At 36.5% G+C, this 15,706-nt stretch overlaps 1 protein-coding gene and 1 long non-coding RNA gene across 33 annotated transcripts in view; one reads left to right on the top strand and one right to left on the bottom strand.

The window, feature by feature from the left end:
* SORBS2 (sorbin and SH3 domain containing 2) overlaps positions 1–15,706 on the bottom strand; it is a 183,735-nt gene that overhangs the window by 4,913 nt on the left and 163,116 nt on the right. For 28 of the 29 annotated variants that reach the window (XM_086889030.1, XM_086889037.1, XM_086889025.1 and 25 more), the window contains 5 exons: positions 14,501–14,547; positions 13,078–13,192; positions 12,854–12,982; positions 11,682–11,885; positions 732–781 (listed from right to left, as the gene is read on the bottom strand). In XM_086889030.1, the coding sequence (XP_086745156.1) occupies positions 732–781; positions 11,682–11,885; positions 12,854–12,982; positions 13,078–13,192; positions 14,501–14,547 (545 nt within the window). Of the gene's footprint in view, positions 1–731; positions 782–4,316; positions 4,425–6,440; positions 6,552–7,732; positions 8,522–11,681; positions 11,886–12,853; positions 12,983–13,077; positions 13,193–14,500; positions 14,548–15,706 lie in introns of all 29 variants that reach the window. The other variant, XM_086889015.1, reaches the window with a different exon arrangement.
* LOC147653021 (uncharacterized) overlaps positions 1–15,706 on the top strand; it is an 84,705-nt gene that overhangs the window by 50,291 nt on the left and 18,708 nt on the right. The window lies entirely within an intron of this gene.

The raw sequence follows: 15,706 nt of genomic DNA, 5'->3' as shown, positions 1-15,706 counted from the left end.
ATATTTTTAGACAATAAACCCTAGGTACATTTTATGAAAAATGCTATAATAGGGCATATGCTGAAGTGCTCTGATGCTAAAGGAAGATTGGCAACTGGTTTCAGTGGTCACTGAAGTAGGGCCTGGTGTCAAGACTGGGGAGGGTGGCGAATCTCAAGTCAATCTTGCACTGAACTTGCATTTTAACAGTCAGTATTGAAATATTCCAAGTACTTTAAATGTTTGTCAAAATAAGACTTGAGTTCTGCAGTTTTCAGAAAAGCTTTCCTTGTATCTCATATTTGAATTGCACTTGTAAATCACACCAAAATGTGTGAGCCTGTGTTCCTGTGATCAACATTATCAAGTTACTTGTTTTCTCTCTATTCAAATCCAGAACTGTTTCTGGATAAAACAGTAAAGCAGATCAATTGAATCAATGCTGAATCTGTTATTGTCATTTTGCTGAGATGTAAAAATGGAGAGAATAAAAAAAAGTCAAAATCTCTTCAGTAAGTACAGACAATGAAGAACTGTTAAGTTGCCATGTCTGGCTGCACTGAATGTAAAATTAAACAAATAAGGCTTTGCCCTCTGGGACTTTCTTGGCTATCTTCCTACATCATGCAGTTATCTATAAATCTGTGAAATCACTTCATAATTGTACTTGGAAAGTTAAAAAATTATCTGATTATGTGCTGGCTGTTACTTAAACTTTAGGTTTTGGTTTAGTAGACAAGAATTATACTTACGGTTCCCCCCCACTGTGTATATTTTCATGAGAAAGCACAGGGCGCTGTGGCTGAAATGAAATGATTTGAAATGTAATAAAGACTTGCAGTTTAAGGTCCAAATAATTGGATAGGGGTGTAACACATAGTTGCTCAAGAGTTCATATTCTACCTTGTGTAAAACCATGGCCCATTCTGCCCCCCTTCCAACTCACAATAAATTCTTAAGAGACAAGACAAACAACTGAATCTTGGTACATTTAAAGATCTGATTTTTGGAGATCATAATAAAAACTAAACAAAACTGTGAACTTCAGCAACTTCTATTTATAGAATAGTACAAAGCTGGAATAGAATCCTGCTGCCTCTTCACTGTGAAACAGAAATAATATTAGAAAAATCAGATGCAACTGATGAACATCATACATTCTTTGGGTAAAGTATATTTTTAGATAAGCAGAAATAAAATCTCCTATACATAATGGCAGAATCTAAAATATTCACAGACGAACAACATACCAATTTACATTACACACACAGAGTACTAACTTGGCAGGCGTAACATGCTATGCTTTAACTAATTCTGTTTCATCTCAAGCCATGCAGGCTGCTGGGAGGCAAAGAACAGGAAAAATTTTTGGAAGAATACATTAAATTGTGTGAATATAACAATTAACACTTCAACAGAAAAAAGTAGTCTGTATTTCCAGTGCAAAGCTTTTTGAAAGGAACTGCGTTCCTTCTTAATGGAGCATTAGTGAGCAATAATATTCAATACATCTGGATGTGATGGAAATCAAAAATACTAATCTACAGAAACCATATCCTGCTTAGAAAGTCATTGACCTATACTGATTAGAATCTGGCTGGGGCCAGAAAGTGCAAGAGCAGCTGCTTGGGAAAGCTCTTGATATGAGCAGGGATCATATTCTTTGTTGACTGAGGATGCCCTCTGGTCATGCTGTAGAGACAAGTCTGGGAACCATATCTGTTTTGGGAGTGTGGATATCAAACACTGCTCATAGCACTTTCTTTCATGAATTGAGTAAACTGCAACCTGATCTCTAAGCCATGGAATTTGTCTTATTGCTCCATGGTTCTCTCTTGGTTTGAGTATTCCAGTCACTCTTTTATCACTCTTGAAGATGATATAGTCTTCCAAGAGAGAAGGCAGCAGTAAACCACAAGCTGATGGCAAAAATTAAATGAAAAAACACAGGATGTAGTTTGTCAGGTTTCTTCCCCCCTCTTTTCCCTCAGCATCTCCAGATGAAATTAGTTATATTTCTTTTCAGCAGTTTCTATGAATATGTGCAGAAAATACTGTGAACAGTCTGTACTTTACAGTCTATAGAATATAACTTTTAAAAGATGCCTAAATATACAGGCAGGTAGATCACGGATTTTTTTTAAAAAAATCATATTATTGAATTCTAGGTGAGAAAGAGATTTTCAAAGTAAAAAAAAAAAATATTTTTTTTTATACTCTTTACTGTCTTCTCTCTCTCACTTAACTCTCCTCTGCCAGTGTACAAGAAAGATGGATAATTTTTACTGAAGAATAAACAGTAAAGATTGCAAATTAAACTGTTCTCAGTAAACCTTTTTTTTCCTTCAATTGCTGGCTTGTCAAGCAGTAGGAGAATAGTCAGAATGCTTTGTATTTGGACTGGAATCTGACCTGATTTGCTGCTAATCTTTCATCAGGTCTGTAACTGAGCTGAATGCCAAAAATAGTCAGACATGCAAAAGAACTCAAGAGAGGTTAAGGACTTCTCCTATAAACAATGGAAGTAAAAGTTCTAAACAATGCTACAAATGATTTAATGCTTTGAACATAATACCAAGCCAGGAAGAAACTGGGTAGGTTGTTATTACCTTTTTTTTTTTGCATATGCTTCATAAAAGGTTCTATTGCTAATTAACTACTATAGAAATAAATAAGAATCAAGGTGACTCATGATTTTCAACTGTATGTTATTGCCACAGAGAAAACAGTCTTGTGACAAAATTAAAATCTTGGAGAAACAGGGTGAAGTAATTGGTGCTATGTCTGAACAGGGGGACCTTGGCACGCGCTCTTTGTTTGGATGCATTCCACAATAACACCCCAGCTGACATCCGGAAGCTTTCTCCCTGTTTTCTTTCCCTAAGCTCTCATTCCCACATGCAGTTGCATTGTCTAGACAGGGGACTGTTACAAAGATTCCTAGTTTTCTACTGCACCTCACTTTACTAGACTATCCTAATATTGCAGGACCTAATCCCAAAAATATTAAGGAGTGTGAAATCAAGTCAATGGTCCCAGTTGTATGCCTGATTTTCATGCATGATTGATACTGCACTTGCATATAAAAGTTCTGTAGAGTCCTGAACATGCAAATTAGGTGCATGATATATGCTCTTGTACTTTAGGAATTAAAATCATAAGTACACTACACATTGACCAATACACTCCTCTTAATATATGGGTTACATGTCATTCATTTGTAGCAATGTGCAAAATTAAAATAGGGCTTAATTCCTTTTTTACAGCTCTCATTCCTAGTTGGACTTTTTGTGAGATGCTGTTTGCTACTACAAGAATCCTGGCCTTCCTAGGATTGAACTGTCTTTCTTCAGTAATGAAGAAAGCACTGTCCCCTCAATACCTGGAGGCAGAGGCCTGCCAAAAAGCTAGGACTTTTAGTTACACAAACCTGCATATTTTATTCAAATTTTAAAAAGGGAGACACCAGAAAGATGATCACCTAAAATCAGCAGCAACAGCATGGAAAACAATTCATCCCATTACTATTTTTAAGACCTAAATGTTAAGAAACCAATGCAAAGGACAGTTAAATGCTAAACTGAAAGTAAAACATATGCCATAAATTCCCATTCTCATATTTGTTTAGGTTGAGGGTGGGCTTTTTGCGTTCGTTTGATTTTTTTTTTTTTCCCTTTTTCATAATGTAGATTACCTTTCTGAGCAAAATCCATGCAAATTCTAAATAACCTTTCTGGCTAGATGAAAATATTAGAGTTGTGTTACAGTTACGTTACAGATAAGAAGTGAAAGGTTAAAGAGTATTGAAATCTGGAATGCTTAGATAAAGAGAACAGTGTTGAGTGAAAAAAATATAGCAGGTGCAAAACATTTTGAAAATAAGGACATGGATTCAAAACTAGAAATTCAGCCTGGATGCATGCTAAAGCCTGGATACATGCAACGGAGAACAAATTTTTGACTCTTAGAAGCTGTAATTTAATAAACTAAAAATGCTTTGAAAGAGAGGTGTAATTTTAATACTATATACTAACAATATTATTATACTATTTATACTAACTGTAAAGAACCAGACTAAATATAAGCACCCTGTAGCACTGGAAATACCATGCAGTACTGCAGAGATACAGTACACTAACGGATTTATATAAAAAAGTTCAGGCACACACAGACCCATTGCCTTTACTCAGTCATAGCACAGAAACACAGCAGAAAGAAAACACAGCATACTGATAGTATTGAGACACTTGGGTAAAAGCAAAATACTGAAAGACTAGACACTGAGCTCCTTGTCCATGGAAAAGCTGTTATTGCACACTGGGCATCCAGTACCATACCCTGTGTGAATAGCTGTGACCTCTGACAGGAGAGCTGCAGGATCTCGTAGTCATCACTGGGCTACGAGGAGGTTTACCCATAACAAATATCTCCCTCTTTAAATTAGCCTAGAAGAACCACAAAAACTTTGTCAAGTGAGAGTTTAAGAATGAAGCATTATGGGATTTTTGTTGCTTCATTCATACATGCAAATTAGACATGCTTTTCCTGATAACAAAAACCAACTGTTACAGGTAGAAGGAAGGGTACTATTAGTGTACAGTATTTTCATTGCTTTCACTGTATCTTTTTTTCCCAAGTGTTTCCTGGTCTAGCACATGCCCTTACTTGTTACAATTAAAAGATTAAAAGATGAATAACATACAGCATATGCAGTTGGAACAGTTATTGCATGTGTACCCCTGAAGTAGCTCAGATAATAACACAGAAAAGCTCAACAGCACTGAGCAGAAATGCTACCTAAGAAATACCAATGGCAAACATAATCCCTTGCTGTTAAACAGAATATGCCACTTGGATTTGCATTTAGAAAGCAAGTAAATGCTTGGTGGAGAGTACTTCATGAAAATATCCTCATTTTGTTAGCATCACTACAAATCAGATTCATGTTTGTCAGAATTCAATTCTTAAGGGGTTTGTGTGCAGCAAATGTGAAATCTCATGAACAGGTGGGAGCTGTGGGGGAATGTGAGGAGAATGGAGTGCTATATTGGAAACCTTTTCTTAGGTATTTGTGACTGTCAGTAGAATGTGACTAAACAAAAAAAACCAGCCCCCTCTTAGGAGGAGAGGGGTGAAGAAGAACAACAAAAAAAGATACCAAGAGCGGCCAAGGAGGCAGAAAAATGTCAGCATTTCAGCACATGTTGGGATGTGTCTTCAGACTTCTTTTGGAAGACACATCCCTCCCACCAACAAAGTGCAAAGTGACACTTCCCACCCATAGCTCCTTGTATTCCATTTAGTTTTAAGCCATATATATATATATATATATATATATATATATATATATATATATGTACACACATGTATGCATTTTTAAATTAACAAAAGTTATTGAAGCATCAATATACAGTTTCAAGGATCTATATTCCTTCTATTTATTTTCAGCCCAGATTAACACACCTTGCTCAAATAAGGGCAAAGACTATACAGGTCACCAAAAAAAGAGTTTCAGTATAGATTAGGAATATTTTTCTGGTTAGGCTAAGCAAAAGCACCAAAAACACTCTACGAACTGCTAAGTTATTGAAAGTTGCAGAAGCAAGTGCAGTACTCTGTTTTACCCCTTCTTTGAGGTGGAACAAACCTAAGCTCATGATAGATTCATGTCCTGGAAAGAAGTCTGTTCCCTACTTCAGAAAAAAACCAACAGATTCTTTAAGTCCATTATGACTGTGTTTTCTGTGAATGCACATTGTAAAATGGGGTAGCTCTTAAGGAAAAAAAAAAACAGAAATGGTAGGGTATTTATGACTGATGTAATGATGCAGTGATCACTTTCCTAGGATAGTTCCTCTTTACATGACTTTTTCTCCTTTTCACGAGCAGATGAATCTTCTGGAAGTCAGCACTGCAAATTAACTTTGTCTTCCTAGAGGAAGTTTTTATTTTTCTGCCACAGAGCTTCAATGCTGACACAAACTGTAGTCCTGAATAGGAAATAATCTTTGTCTAGTCCTCTGACTAACACAATCGGTATTTAGAACATGGCCCTCTGCAGTGGTGCTTTCCTGTGAAATTTATGACTTTTCTCCCAGGCTTTGGATTAAAATAGAAAGCAGAAACACAAATGTTATCTAGTTTCTGCATACTTGAATATAGTTCTATTTCCATCAATTAACTAAGTTACATTGGCTGTCCTGGTATGGATCTGAAAATGAGTTGAAGGCTTTCTGCTTTCCTATCATTGGTATCTCCTTAAACCATTTAATTGTATCATAATGGTTATAGTTTTACCTTGTGTTTCATTTGAAAAAGGCCTATCAATCCTCCAATTCCTAGGTTATTTAATATTAGTAGAGAAAGCAATACATCTGCGAAGATCAAACTCAGTGTTAGCCTTGCAGTTATTTAATAGACACAAAGATTTACAACAGTCCATATTCAAGAGGTGCAGTTACCTTTAACTGTAGTGAGTCTTTCTCCTGCTGATGTAAGGGTTTAGAGAGGAGAGGAGGTGAGAGGGAAGCAGTAGACAGGGATATTGTAGGAACCGAGTGGGAAGTAGGTGCCTTGGCAGAGGGAAATGGAAGAGTAAAAGAAAGATGGAAAAGAGGATCAGTCTCCTGATGTTCCAGCACAAAGCAGAGCTGGCTTAAATTTTTAAGAAATATGAGAAGTAGCTGTGCTATAAAACTGTGTTATAAAATCAGCTGAAGGATGTCAAATGCTCAGTAAGGGGACATGTAACTAACCTGAACAACCTCAAATCTCATGCTAATCTTTTTATTAGTCATCTACTTTTCTGGAAGAGATTTCTTGCCTCAGAAAGCATTAAAAAGTTGCCATTTGTGGCCATGGATTTCACCTCTGTTTTTAAGTTTTTCTCCTGTGTTTTCAGGTCATTTAAGGGTAGAGGTAGACTGCAAAATGTAATTAAATAGTTTAACATTTGGCTTAAAACACATTGTCCTAAGCACCTGACTTGCATGCTGACAGTGAAAGCACCTGAATAGTCTGTTGAAGTAAGTGCTGGACAAAAAAAAGATCTGTGCTGGAAACCACACAAGCTGTATAGCTGTATTGTGGCATTTAATGGCCAGCACACATTTGGGATAGTTCAGTGATGTACTGTCCCAAAGAGGAACTGGGGAGGGCTTCAGGAGGAAGCATTTGTCTAACTGCCAAACATAACCTGATCTGTTACTGTTAGTCAGATCCTCATAACAGAGCCTTCTATAAGTACATCAGCTGCTGAACTGACACATGCGAAGCACAAACCGCACAGTCTCTGCAGGAGGCACATGTCCCTCCCTCTGGAGGCTGTTGACAGCATCTGCTTGCTGGGGCCTCTCTCAAAAGGGGCAGTAAGCAACGGGCTAGTGAGGGAAATGGTTCACTGGTATTTCACATCAGAAACTCCTCGTCAAACAAGGACAGGGGGAAAAGAATAACTGATAGATCATAGACTTTACAGTGGTGCAAATGCCTGCTTCTGAGAAGGGGCTGTCCCCTAATGCTGACAATTTTTAATCATAGAATCATAGAATGGTTTGGGTGGGAAGGGACCTTAAAGATCATCTAGTCTCTGCCATGGGCAGGGACACCTTTCTGCTTAAACCAGCTTGCTCTAAATGCACTTATGTAAAATGTGCCTGTGCACAATACAAACATGTAAATTAAATACAAGGCAGAGTATAATTATACTAAATTATCTGAACATAGAAGTCAGGGTTGTCAGAAATTAAAATACCTTATCAATATCTGGTGAAGTATATCCTTCATAACAATCCACAGGATCTTCTCCACTTGCTATTGGGAATTCTAAATAGTCATTTACCAGATCCTCATCTATATACAGTCTAGTCAGTTCTTCTGTTGTGTCTTGTGTTTCTTCAGAGAAATCTGATTCTTGAGGTTCTGACTGATCCCCTCTATTAAGTGACAGGTCTGCAGTACAGATTTCCTCTTCATTTTCAGCACTTGCAGCTAGCACACTGGACAAGGAACCTTCTTCATATGGTGAAGGGATGTTATGGATAGCACCATGTTCACCTTCTCCTGTAGTATCTGACAAATCTCTAGATTCTTCAATAACTAAAGGGTCAATTATGTCTTCTAAGTTTTTATCTTTTCCTAACTTGGTATTTTTGCTGACATGCTTATATGCTTTGTCATGAGATGAGCTGGCTGAAGATGAGACAGAGGGAGATACAAGAAAGGACAGAGGAAGAGCTGTAGGAGAGCTGAGAAACACCTCTGTATTTGGCACAAAGTGACCATCCTTAACATGGTGAATGCTGTTATCTGGGGAGATTGCAACAGTTTGGGAGGCTGCTAATGCCAAAGAATTGAGTTCTTCTAAGTCACAAAGAAAACTGTCTGGAACTGATGGAGGAGTTAAGCTGCGCATGCCTGAAGGTGAAAGCCCAACAGTCCTTGAGAACAAGTCACTAGAGTCAGCCTGGAGAATCTTTTGATCAGTGTGTGACCAAGACGAGGGAGGTTGTCTGGAAAGTGGGGTCAGTGCTTGGGAAGACAACTTCAGAAAGAAAAACATGGGGATTGAGATAGATAAGCATGACAGAGAATTAGGATATGAGTAAACAGGAAAAGAAAAATGTCTGTGCCATCATCTGGATTACAGGGTACAATTTCAGTGACCATGGGTGTCTGAAATCACTACTACATGAATCAGAACAGCGGGAAAGACATTTGAAACATGAAACTATCAGGTTCTGGCTTAGGGCATAAATGTCAAACATTAAGACAGATTTGAATCATTACATTCATGAAGGCAACTGCATTTGATCTGCTAAAGTTATGTTACTTATGGTGCTCTGTTAGTGAGCTTGTCAAAGGTTATTAAATCATACAGTTAATATTAATGAAAATTTCCCAAACCATTACTCTTATTTTGAGAATAGCATTTTCAGAAGTACACTTCAGGTGTCATTAAATACTTCTTTCCAAGTATAACAACTGAGGTAATTTCTAATTATTAAAATGAAATATTTCTACTTTTTCTTAGTAGTTCTAAGTAAATGTTTAAGAAACATCTTTAATACATTGCATACTTTTATTAAGGCATGAGCAGCTACAGAATGAATGTGTTTTTCAAAATTAACCCTATTCATTCCAAATGACGTCAACATTTGTGAAAGGTACATTCCGGTCAAACTAGACATAGGCAGTCAACAATGCTTTTAAAATAGTGACAGCACAGTACACAGCAGTATGCTTTGAGTACCATTACACAATATTGATTGAAGTATCCTTCTGGTAAAAGAAACGTCCTTTTCTAAGAATGAGAGACTGGTGAGTCATACGTACACAGCATCAGTAGATATCCATTGCTTCAGTAAATACTGAAAATGCATTTTTGTTACTATTAATCCTCAAAATTAAAACTAAGCAAAAATATTTTGATTTTATCATTACAGCTATCCAGAATGATTAGATGTACACCTCTAAGTTATCTGGACTACTACCAACTTTAATTATTAAGGTACTAGAGAAAAATATTTTCAGAAGTCTACATTAATATTGCAGAATAGGGAGGTTAGTTTACTTACCTTCTGCTTGAGTTTTCTTGAGACAAACAGCTTTTTTTTAGACTTAGACAAACCTTTGTTACACAGTCTTCTGTACCAAAGTAAACAGTACAGACTGATACAATCTGCTAAAGCAGAGCTAGGCTCTTACAGAGATACTCAGTCTCTTTCCCTCATCATTCCTCTTAAGCAAGGGCCCCTAACCTGTGGTTTTAAGGTTAATAATACTGCTGAGGACACCACCATTTTTACTTTCCCGTAGCAATAAGCTGCACTAGATCTAAAGAAATAGATAGATTAGGCCAAGTTACAGAGAGAAAAACTTGCTCACAACTTGTATTGCTTATTTATTTTATTGCCATTAGGCCAGAGAAGTTTAGTGCGATTTTTCTAGCAACAAGGAGCGATAAGTGGTAAGAAACTCCAGAGGAATAGGGAAAGTGGTAACAGAAAGTGTGGTAAATTCTAGAACATCTTCTTCACGGTATTGCCATTTCTGAGTACAGCTGAATCCAGAAAAAAGGTGTCTGTTTAAGAGTCTCAGTGGAAGTTGCCTTTGTTTTTTTTTAACCTGATTATTGCAGAAGTATCCTATGTTAAAAAGAAGGCTTCTACCAATTCCCTTCCCCCATGAACTGATTTAGAAATAACTAACTTAATAATAGTGGCAGGATAGTTTTGTAATATAGATGTAAATGCTCTGAAGCATCACCTGTGCTCAACAAGGGCCATGGAGCTTTAGCAGGATACCTGAGACAGAAGCCTGTTTCATACAAAACTGGGAGAGGCATCTCTGGAATATGAAGCACTTAAGCTGCCTCATAGTCTTGACTTGTCTTCAGGACCCTCTGGATTCCTGTAACAATAAGGGGCCCTAGCTTATGAATACCTCAGTTGGCAGCTACAGAATTTGATGTTACCTGAACAGTTTTGTGGGAATAGAAGAGATAGGATCTCATTCTCTGTTGTGACACATTCTGGAAAACCAGACAAGACCTGTTCTAGCATCTGTCCCAAGCCAACCAATATGTAGTAATAAGAAATATTTTCAGAAGATCCTGTTGCCTGTAAATGACATATTTTGGTAGCTTTTTACAACCCCAAGGGAGTAAGTAAATGTGGACCTTATTTCAAAGTTAAAGCATGCGGATGACCACCAAGTATGGAAGTAGATTGTAGTAGAAAAGGAGACAAAACCAAAGATGGATTAATAGCAGGATAAAGAAGTTTATAATTTATAACAAAACCCACTGCCCATGCTGAAGAGATAAGCAACAAAGGTAAAGAGGAAGATCTAGGCAGTTTCCATCTTGAGTGTTCAAAATAACTGAAAACATGTTAATTCTAAGCATGGTTTGTATGCAGAAACTTCCTTAGTTTCTATCACTGCCAAAAAATGTTATGTTCCCCACACAGGTGAGTGCAAAGCCTCACAAGTGAATGATAAACCAGAACACAGGAATCTTTCTGCAGCATCCTGTAGTATGATTTGTGATGGAACCTACAATACACATTTGCTGTGGAAAATATACAACCATAAAGGTCTGAATCCAAGTTCATTGACAATGTGATGACAATCTACTCATTCCTAAATGAAACAATACTGTCAGTTTGTACCACTCCAAAGAATGTACCAACAGCCTCCTCCTCGGCTGATTAGCAATAGGAGGAAGGTTTTGGTACAGAATCACTGGCTGTTCTCCTTTGCTTCAAAAGGTAGAGAACTGGTCTTGGTAAGCTGTGTCCTGCATGCTTATGGAACTGTAGGCTTTCAGGACAGCTGTGTTATGGGAATGTCTTCACACTTTACTGTTAGAAGTCTGCTAGGTATACCCTTAATGCTCAAAATCTTGCTTAGATTCCCAAATAAATTTTTCTGTTGACTTGACTTTTCTGCCCAAATTTGGCCTGTCTCTAGTAAAAATAACGTAATAGCCAATGAAGAAAAGAGGATAAATCCTGGCAGAATGTGAGACACACTTGTCTATAAAAAATAATTTATTAATAACATAGTAATGCAATTCTACCTGTGCAAGAAAAAAAAATGTTGTGTACTTAATGCCTAAGTTATGTATAACACTAACAAAAAAATTACAAGTCCTTCTAAACCCACTCTAGGGGTTGCAGCTAACATCAGAAAATCCTTACCTTAGTTGAACTTAAATGATGTATTCTGTCACTAGAATAACTTTGTGGTATTGGAGGGTCAGGATAGTCATCAACATTTTTTGATGGATTCTTTTTGATGACTTCTACATAGGAAACAGGGAAGATGCCTTGTTTGTTGGTTCCTGGTATTTTACCTTCATACCAGTTTTGATCAACTCGCTTAAGAAGAATTACTCTGTCTCCCTGAAATGCATTATGAAATAAGTTATCAGCACATACATTGAAAGTTAATTTTGTACATAACAGGTATTATTTTAACGCATAATAGTATCTTCTCTACAGTGCTGTTTCCCATCAGTGTTGAGCATCATCTCCATTTTCTCATTTTTCGTCCCATTAATAACAGCCATATATAAAACTACCATTCCAGTAAAATGAGGGGTTAGGCATGGACTGAAAATGTTGTTATTTTATCTGAGGGGAATCTCATGTAGTCCCTTCCTTTTGCTTGGGAGATTAACATTAATGGTTTTCTTTGGAACATAACCTGTTTTAGTTGTTGGCCAAACTACTAGGTAATGCTCCAACTATAGTATGCAACAGGGATTGCTATGCCCATTTTTTCTGAACTCCTTAAAAAAAAGAAAAAAAAAAAATGGGGCAGAACTTCCCAGTGAATGAGAAGTACACACTACTTACAACTTAATATTAAGCATTTAATATCTGCAATAATAAAGTTTCTCCACAGTATTAATATTCCAGTGTCTAAAAAACTTTAGAAATTAAACAATTATTTTCCTTATGTTCAATCTGGCATAGCCACCAGGATATACATAGGAAAGATAATAGAACATTATAAACAGAGAACTGTTATTAAATAAAATATTTACATTCACAAAAATATCTCTGAGGCTTTTTTTTGGTATCTTTTATCTTCTGTAATTTTCTATTTATTCTGCAGCTACTCTGCTACAGTCCCAATTAAAAGCACAACACATTTACAGTATTTTCAATATTTGCAGTACTTGGTAGCTGAGACAGACTGCAAACTATCAAGTTATTAATGTTAGAATTTCCTACCATGGCAGTGCTTTGGGCATTGCAAATCTCTAGTGCAGAGTGCACAAAGCACAGTATTTACCTATATATTGATTCTGTGTAGCAGGAGACATTATAATGGTATTATGATGGAAGATAGCTCTCAACTGTACCTTTCTAAGTGATAACTCCACATTTGTGTCTGCGCTGAAATTATATTTGGCAACAGCTTCCCCAATCTCACCAATCTGTGCAGGGGGAGGTGGCCTGGCAGGCTGTGCTTTTTCAGGGGGAGAAAGTTTCTAAGGAAAAAGAAAAACCCAGATTTTCATCATACTCATGTGGTTTGTGGACCTATTACCCAAATTAATTAAAGGAATTAAAACAAAGAACAAACCTCAACATAAGAAATTGGGAATATTCCAACTCTTCCATGGTGCTCACCCTCATACCAGTTTTGATCAATTTTCCTGAGGATATAGACAGTATCTCCTTTCTTAAAGGACAGCTCTCTGTAACAAATTTATTTATATCAGATGTTTATAGCTTTACATTTAACTCTTCTCCCTGCATGGTTCCTGAGATCATTACAGTTCGGAACTGAAACAGAATGTAACAACTACACATTTGAAGAAAGAGTGTCACAGCTGTGGTACATTTACCAGTTATCATACCATATAAAATCAAATGACTTGCATTTATGAATCCCATGCAGTATGTATAGGTTACAAAGGCCTGTTTTACATTGTGATTCCATGGATGTATTGCTAGTTACCACCAGACCACTTCTTATGATGTCTGCATGCAAATATGATGTCTTTTGGATCACCTGTTTAGGTACTGATTTTATGACAGGCATCAGAGAGGTACTTGGTGTGTTCTTTATGAATACAGTAGGGAAAGCAGAGTGTATTCCACATCTACATGGCCTGTCAGTACCTTTCTGCAGCATAACAGCTTGGTGTGCTTCTGGTCTACACATTTTTTTTTCATAACAGCTATTCAGAAGCATGAAGAATGCAGGATTATGTTCTCACCATTTCTTGATACTCAGAGACTGTGATATGTTAAATGTTAGATACCAAAAAAGGGACTTTTTAAAATCATTAAGAATATTTTCATATCTTGGCTTGGGAGATCTTTGCTGTATCATCCATTTGGTTTTTGAAGAGCTAATGTGCTGCTCTGGTAATTTCAGCTGTGAGTTTTGGCCCAAAAAAGCTAATGTAATTCTAGTGTCAATGTTTGGTCATATCTAAAGATGGTTTAAATGATCATTGAAACAACAGCAGAAAAGACTTGTAGACATTCTGCTTTGACTCTCTCATATCCTCTATCAGTGGTTCCCAATCTTTTGTTATGGACCACTGCTTTTTGTGTTGTATGTGTCTTATCACATCCTGCAGAAAGCCTGTGCATGTTAAGACAGACAAGAAGAGGCTGAAGCATTATACAGACTAGACTTCTGATAAACTCATTATCTAAGACAGTAGTTTAAGCAATTTACCCTCTGTCACCTAAATGTAATTCCCAACAAAGAGCATTCAGTGTATGTCCCTCACAACCTGTGCTCTAGAAGGCTGAAGATGCACAGCTATTGATGTGCTCAAACAGATACAATTAAGAATATAGTAATTTAAGATAATTTTATTAAAAAGTAACTTCTCACACAGTTTGTTAATGCAGGGACTACTGTGACAGCAAGCAGAGTTCTTGTGTACATGGAATTTGCTGTTGAAACTGGCTTGAACATCATTTAGGTGGTAAAAAGAGTTTGCTTGAATTGCGAATTCTTAAATGAACAAACATCTAGTACTTACTTAGAAGTTTGAGCCTTAAAGTCATATACAGCTCTAGCTGGCAGTTTCTGAAAAACAGGCAAAGTGATTAATATATTCAGGTAGTATTACTATATGATAAATGTGTTTCAATTTTTAAAAGGTGACCAAGATCCAAAAAGAAAAGGATGACCTTTACAGTGGTTCTTGAAGAAATATTTAATACAATTAAATATATGTATTTATTTTTTTAAGCAGTTAGGTGTTTGGGACTTACTGTTCTAAAACCAGAAAGAGCTAAATTCTAATGCAGACTACTTTGCAATTTGAAGTTTAAGAGAAGTACCAAGCTAAGTAAAAAAGTTAACTGTGTCAATGTGACTTGCAGGCAACTAGATCTCTAGGTACAACATAAATACACATTAATATTCTGTTGTATTTAATTACTTTAAATTAAATTAAATTTATTACAAAAATTAATATTCTGTAGTATTTTAGGTGCCTTTTATGTTAAACTTGTTATCTGTAGGCTAATTTCAATTGCAGATGATGCATTACATTTATATATATATGTGTGTATATATACTCTGACAGCTGGAAATGATTGGAATATTTTTAATTTCTGTAATTACATTCATAGTTTTAAGAAAGCACAGGACTGGAGGTGATCTGAATCATCTGTGCAGCTCTCTTGCTATCATAGGCAATGACATTATAACATTTCTTTCATACATTTATCAAGTTTTGTCACCAAGTACATATAAGCTCAATATTGTTTCAAAAAAAGCCCCTGTAAAACAGCCCTAACTTTCCTCACCTGCATGGATGACACATTTTCACTGTTTTTGTAGCTGTAATGAGAATATAAACTGTGATCTGACCCAACAGCTTCACTCATGGACTGTCTGCCTCTGACAAGTAGCCAGATACTTCGAAGGAAGTGATAAACAGAACCACATGAGGGCATTTCTTCAAAGTGATTTAGTCTTTCTCTGCAAGTACTCATACAGATAAGATTGTCCCATGCTAAAATATGCCTCTCTAGGATGTACTGGTGAATAGAATGAGCTGATTATGCTATTTATGAGATACTACTTGTCATGAAGTAAAGGTGCACATCTTTTTATGACAGGAATAAAAATGGACACTTAAAAATTTTCCATTTTACCTTTATTCCAGGCCATGTGTTCATGACTTGATTCTCTCCCTTCCTGTCATTTTAAGACTAGCAAATCTAGCACACTTACA

Source organism: Cyanistes caeruleus, chromosome 5, assembly GCF_971803275.1.
Source record: "Cyanistes caeruleus chromosome 5, bCyaCae1.hap1.1, whole genome shotgun sequence".
NCBI classification, from domain to species: domain Eukaryota; kingdom Metazoa; phylum Chordata; class Aves; order Passeriformes; family Paridae; genus Cyanistes; species Cyanistes caeruleus.
The sequence above is the reverse complement of the archived record's forward strand: the minus strand, read 5'-3'. Positions and strand labels throughout refer to the sequence as shown.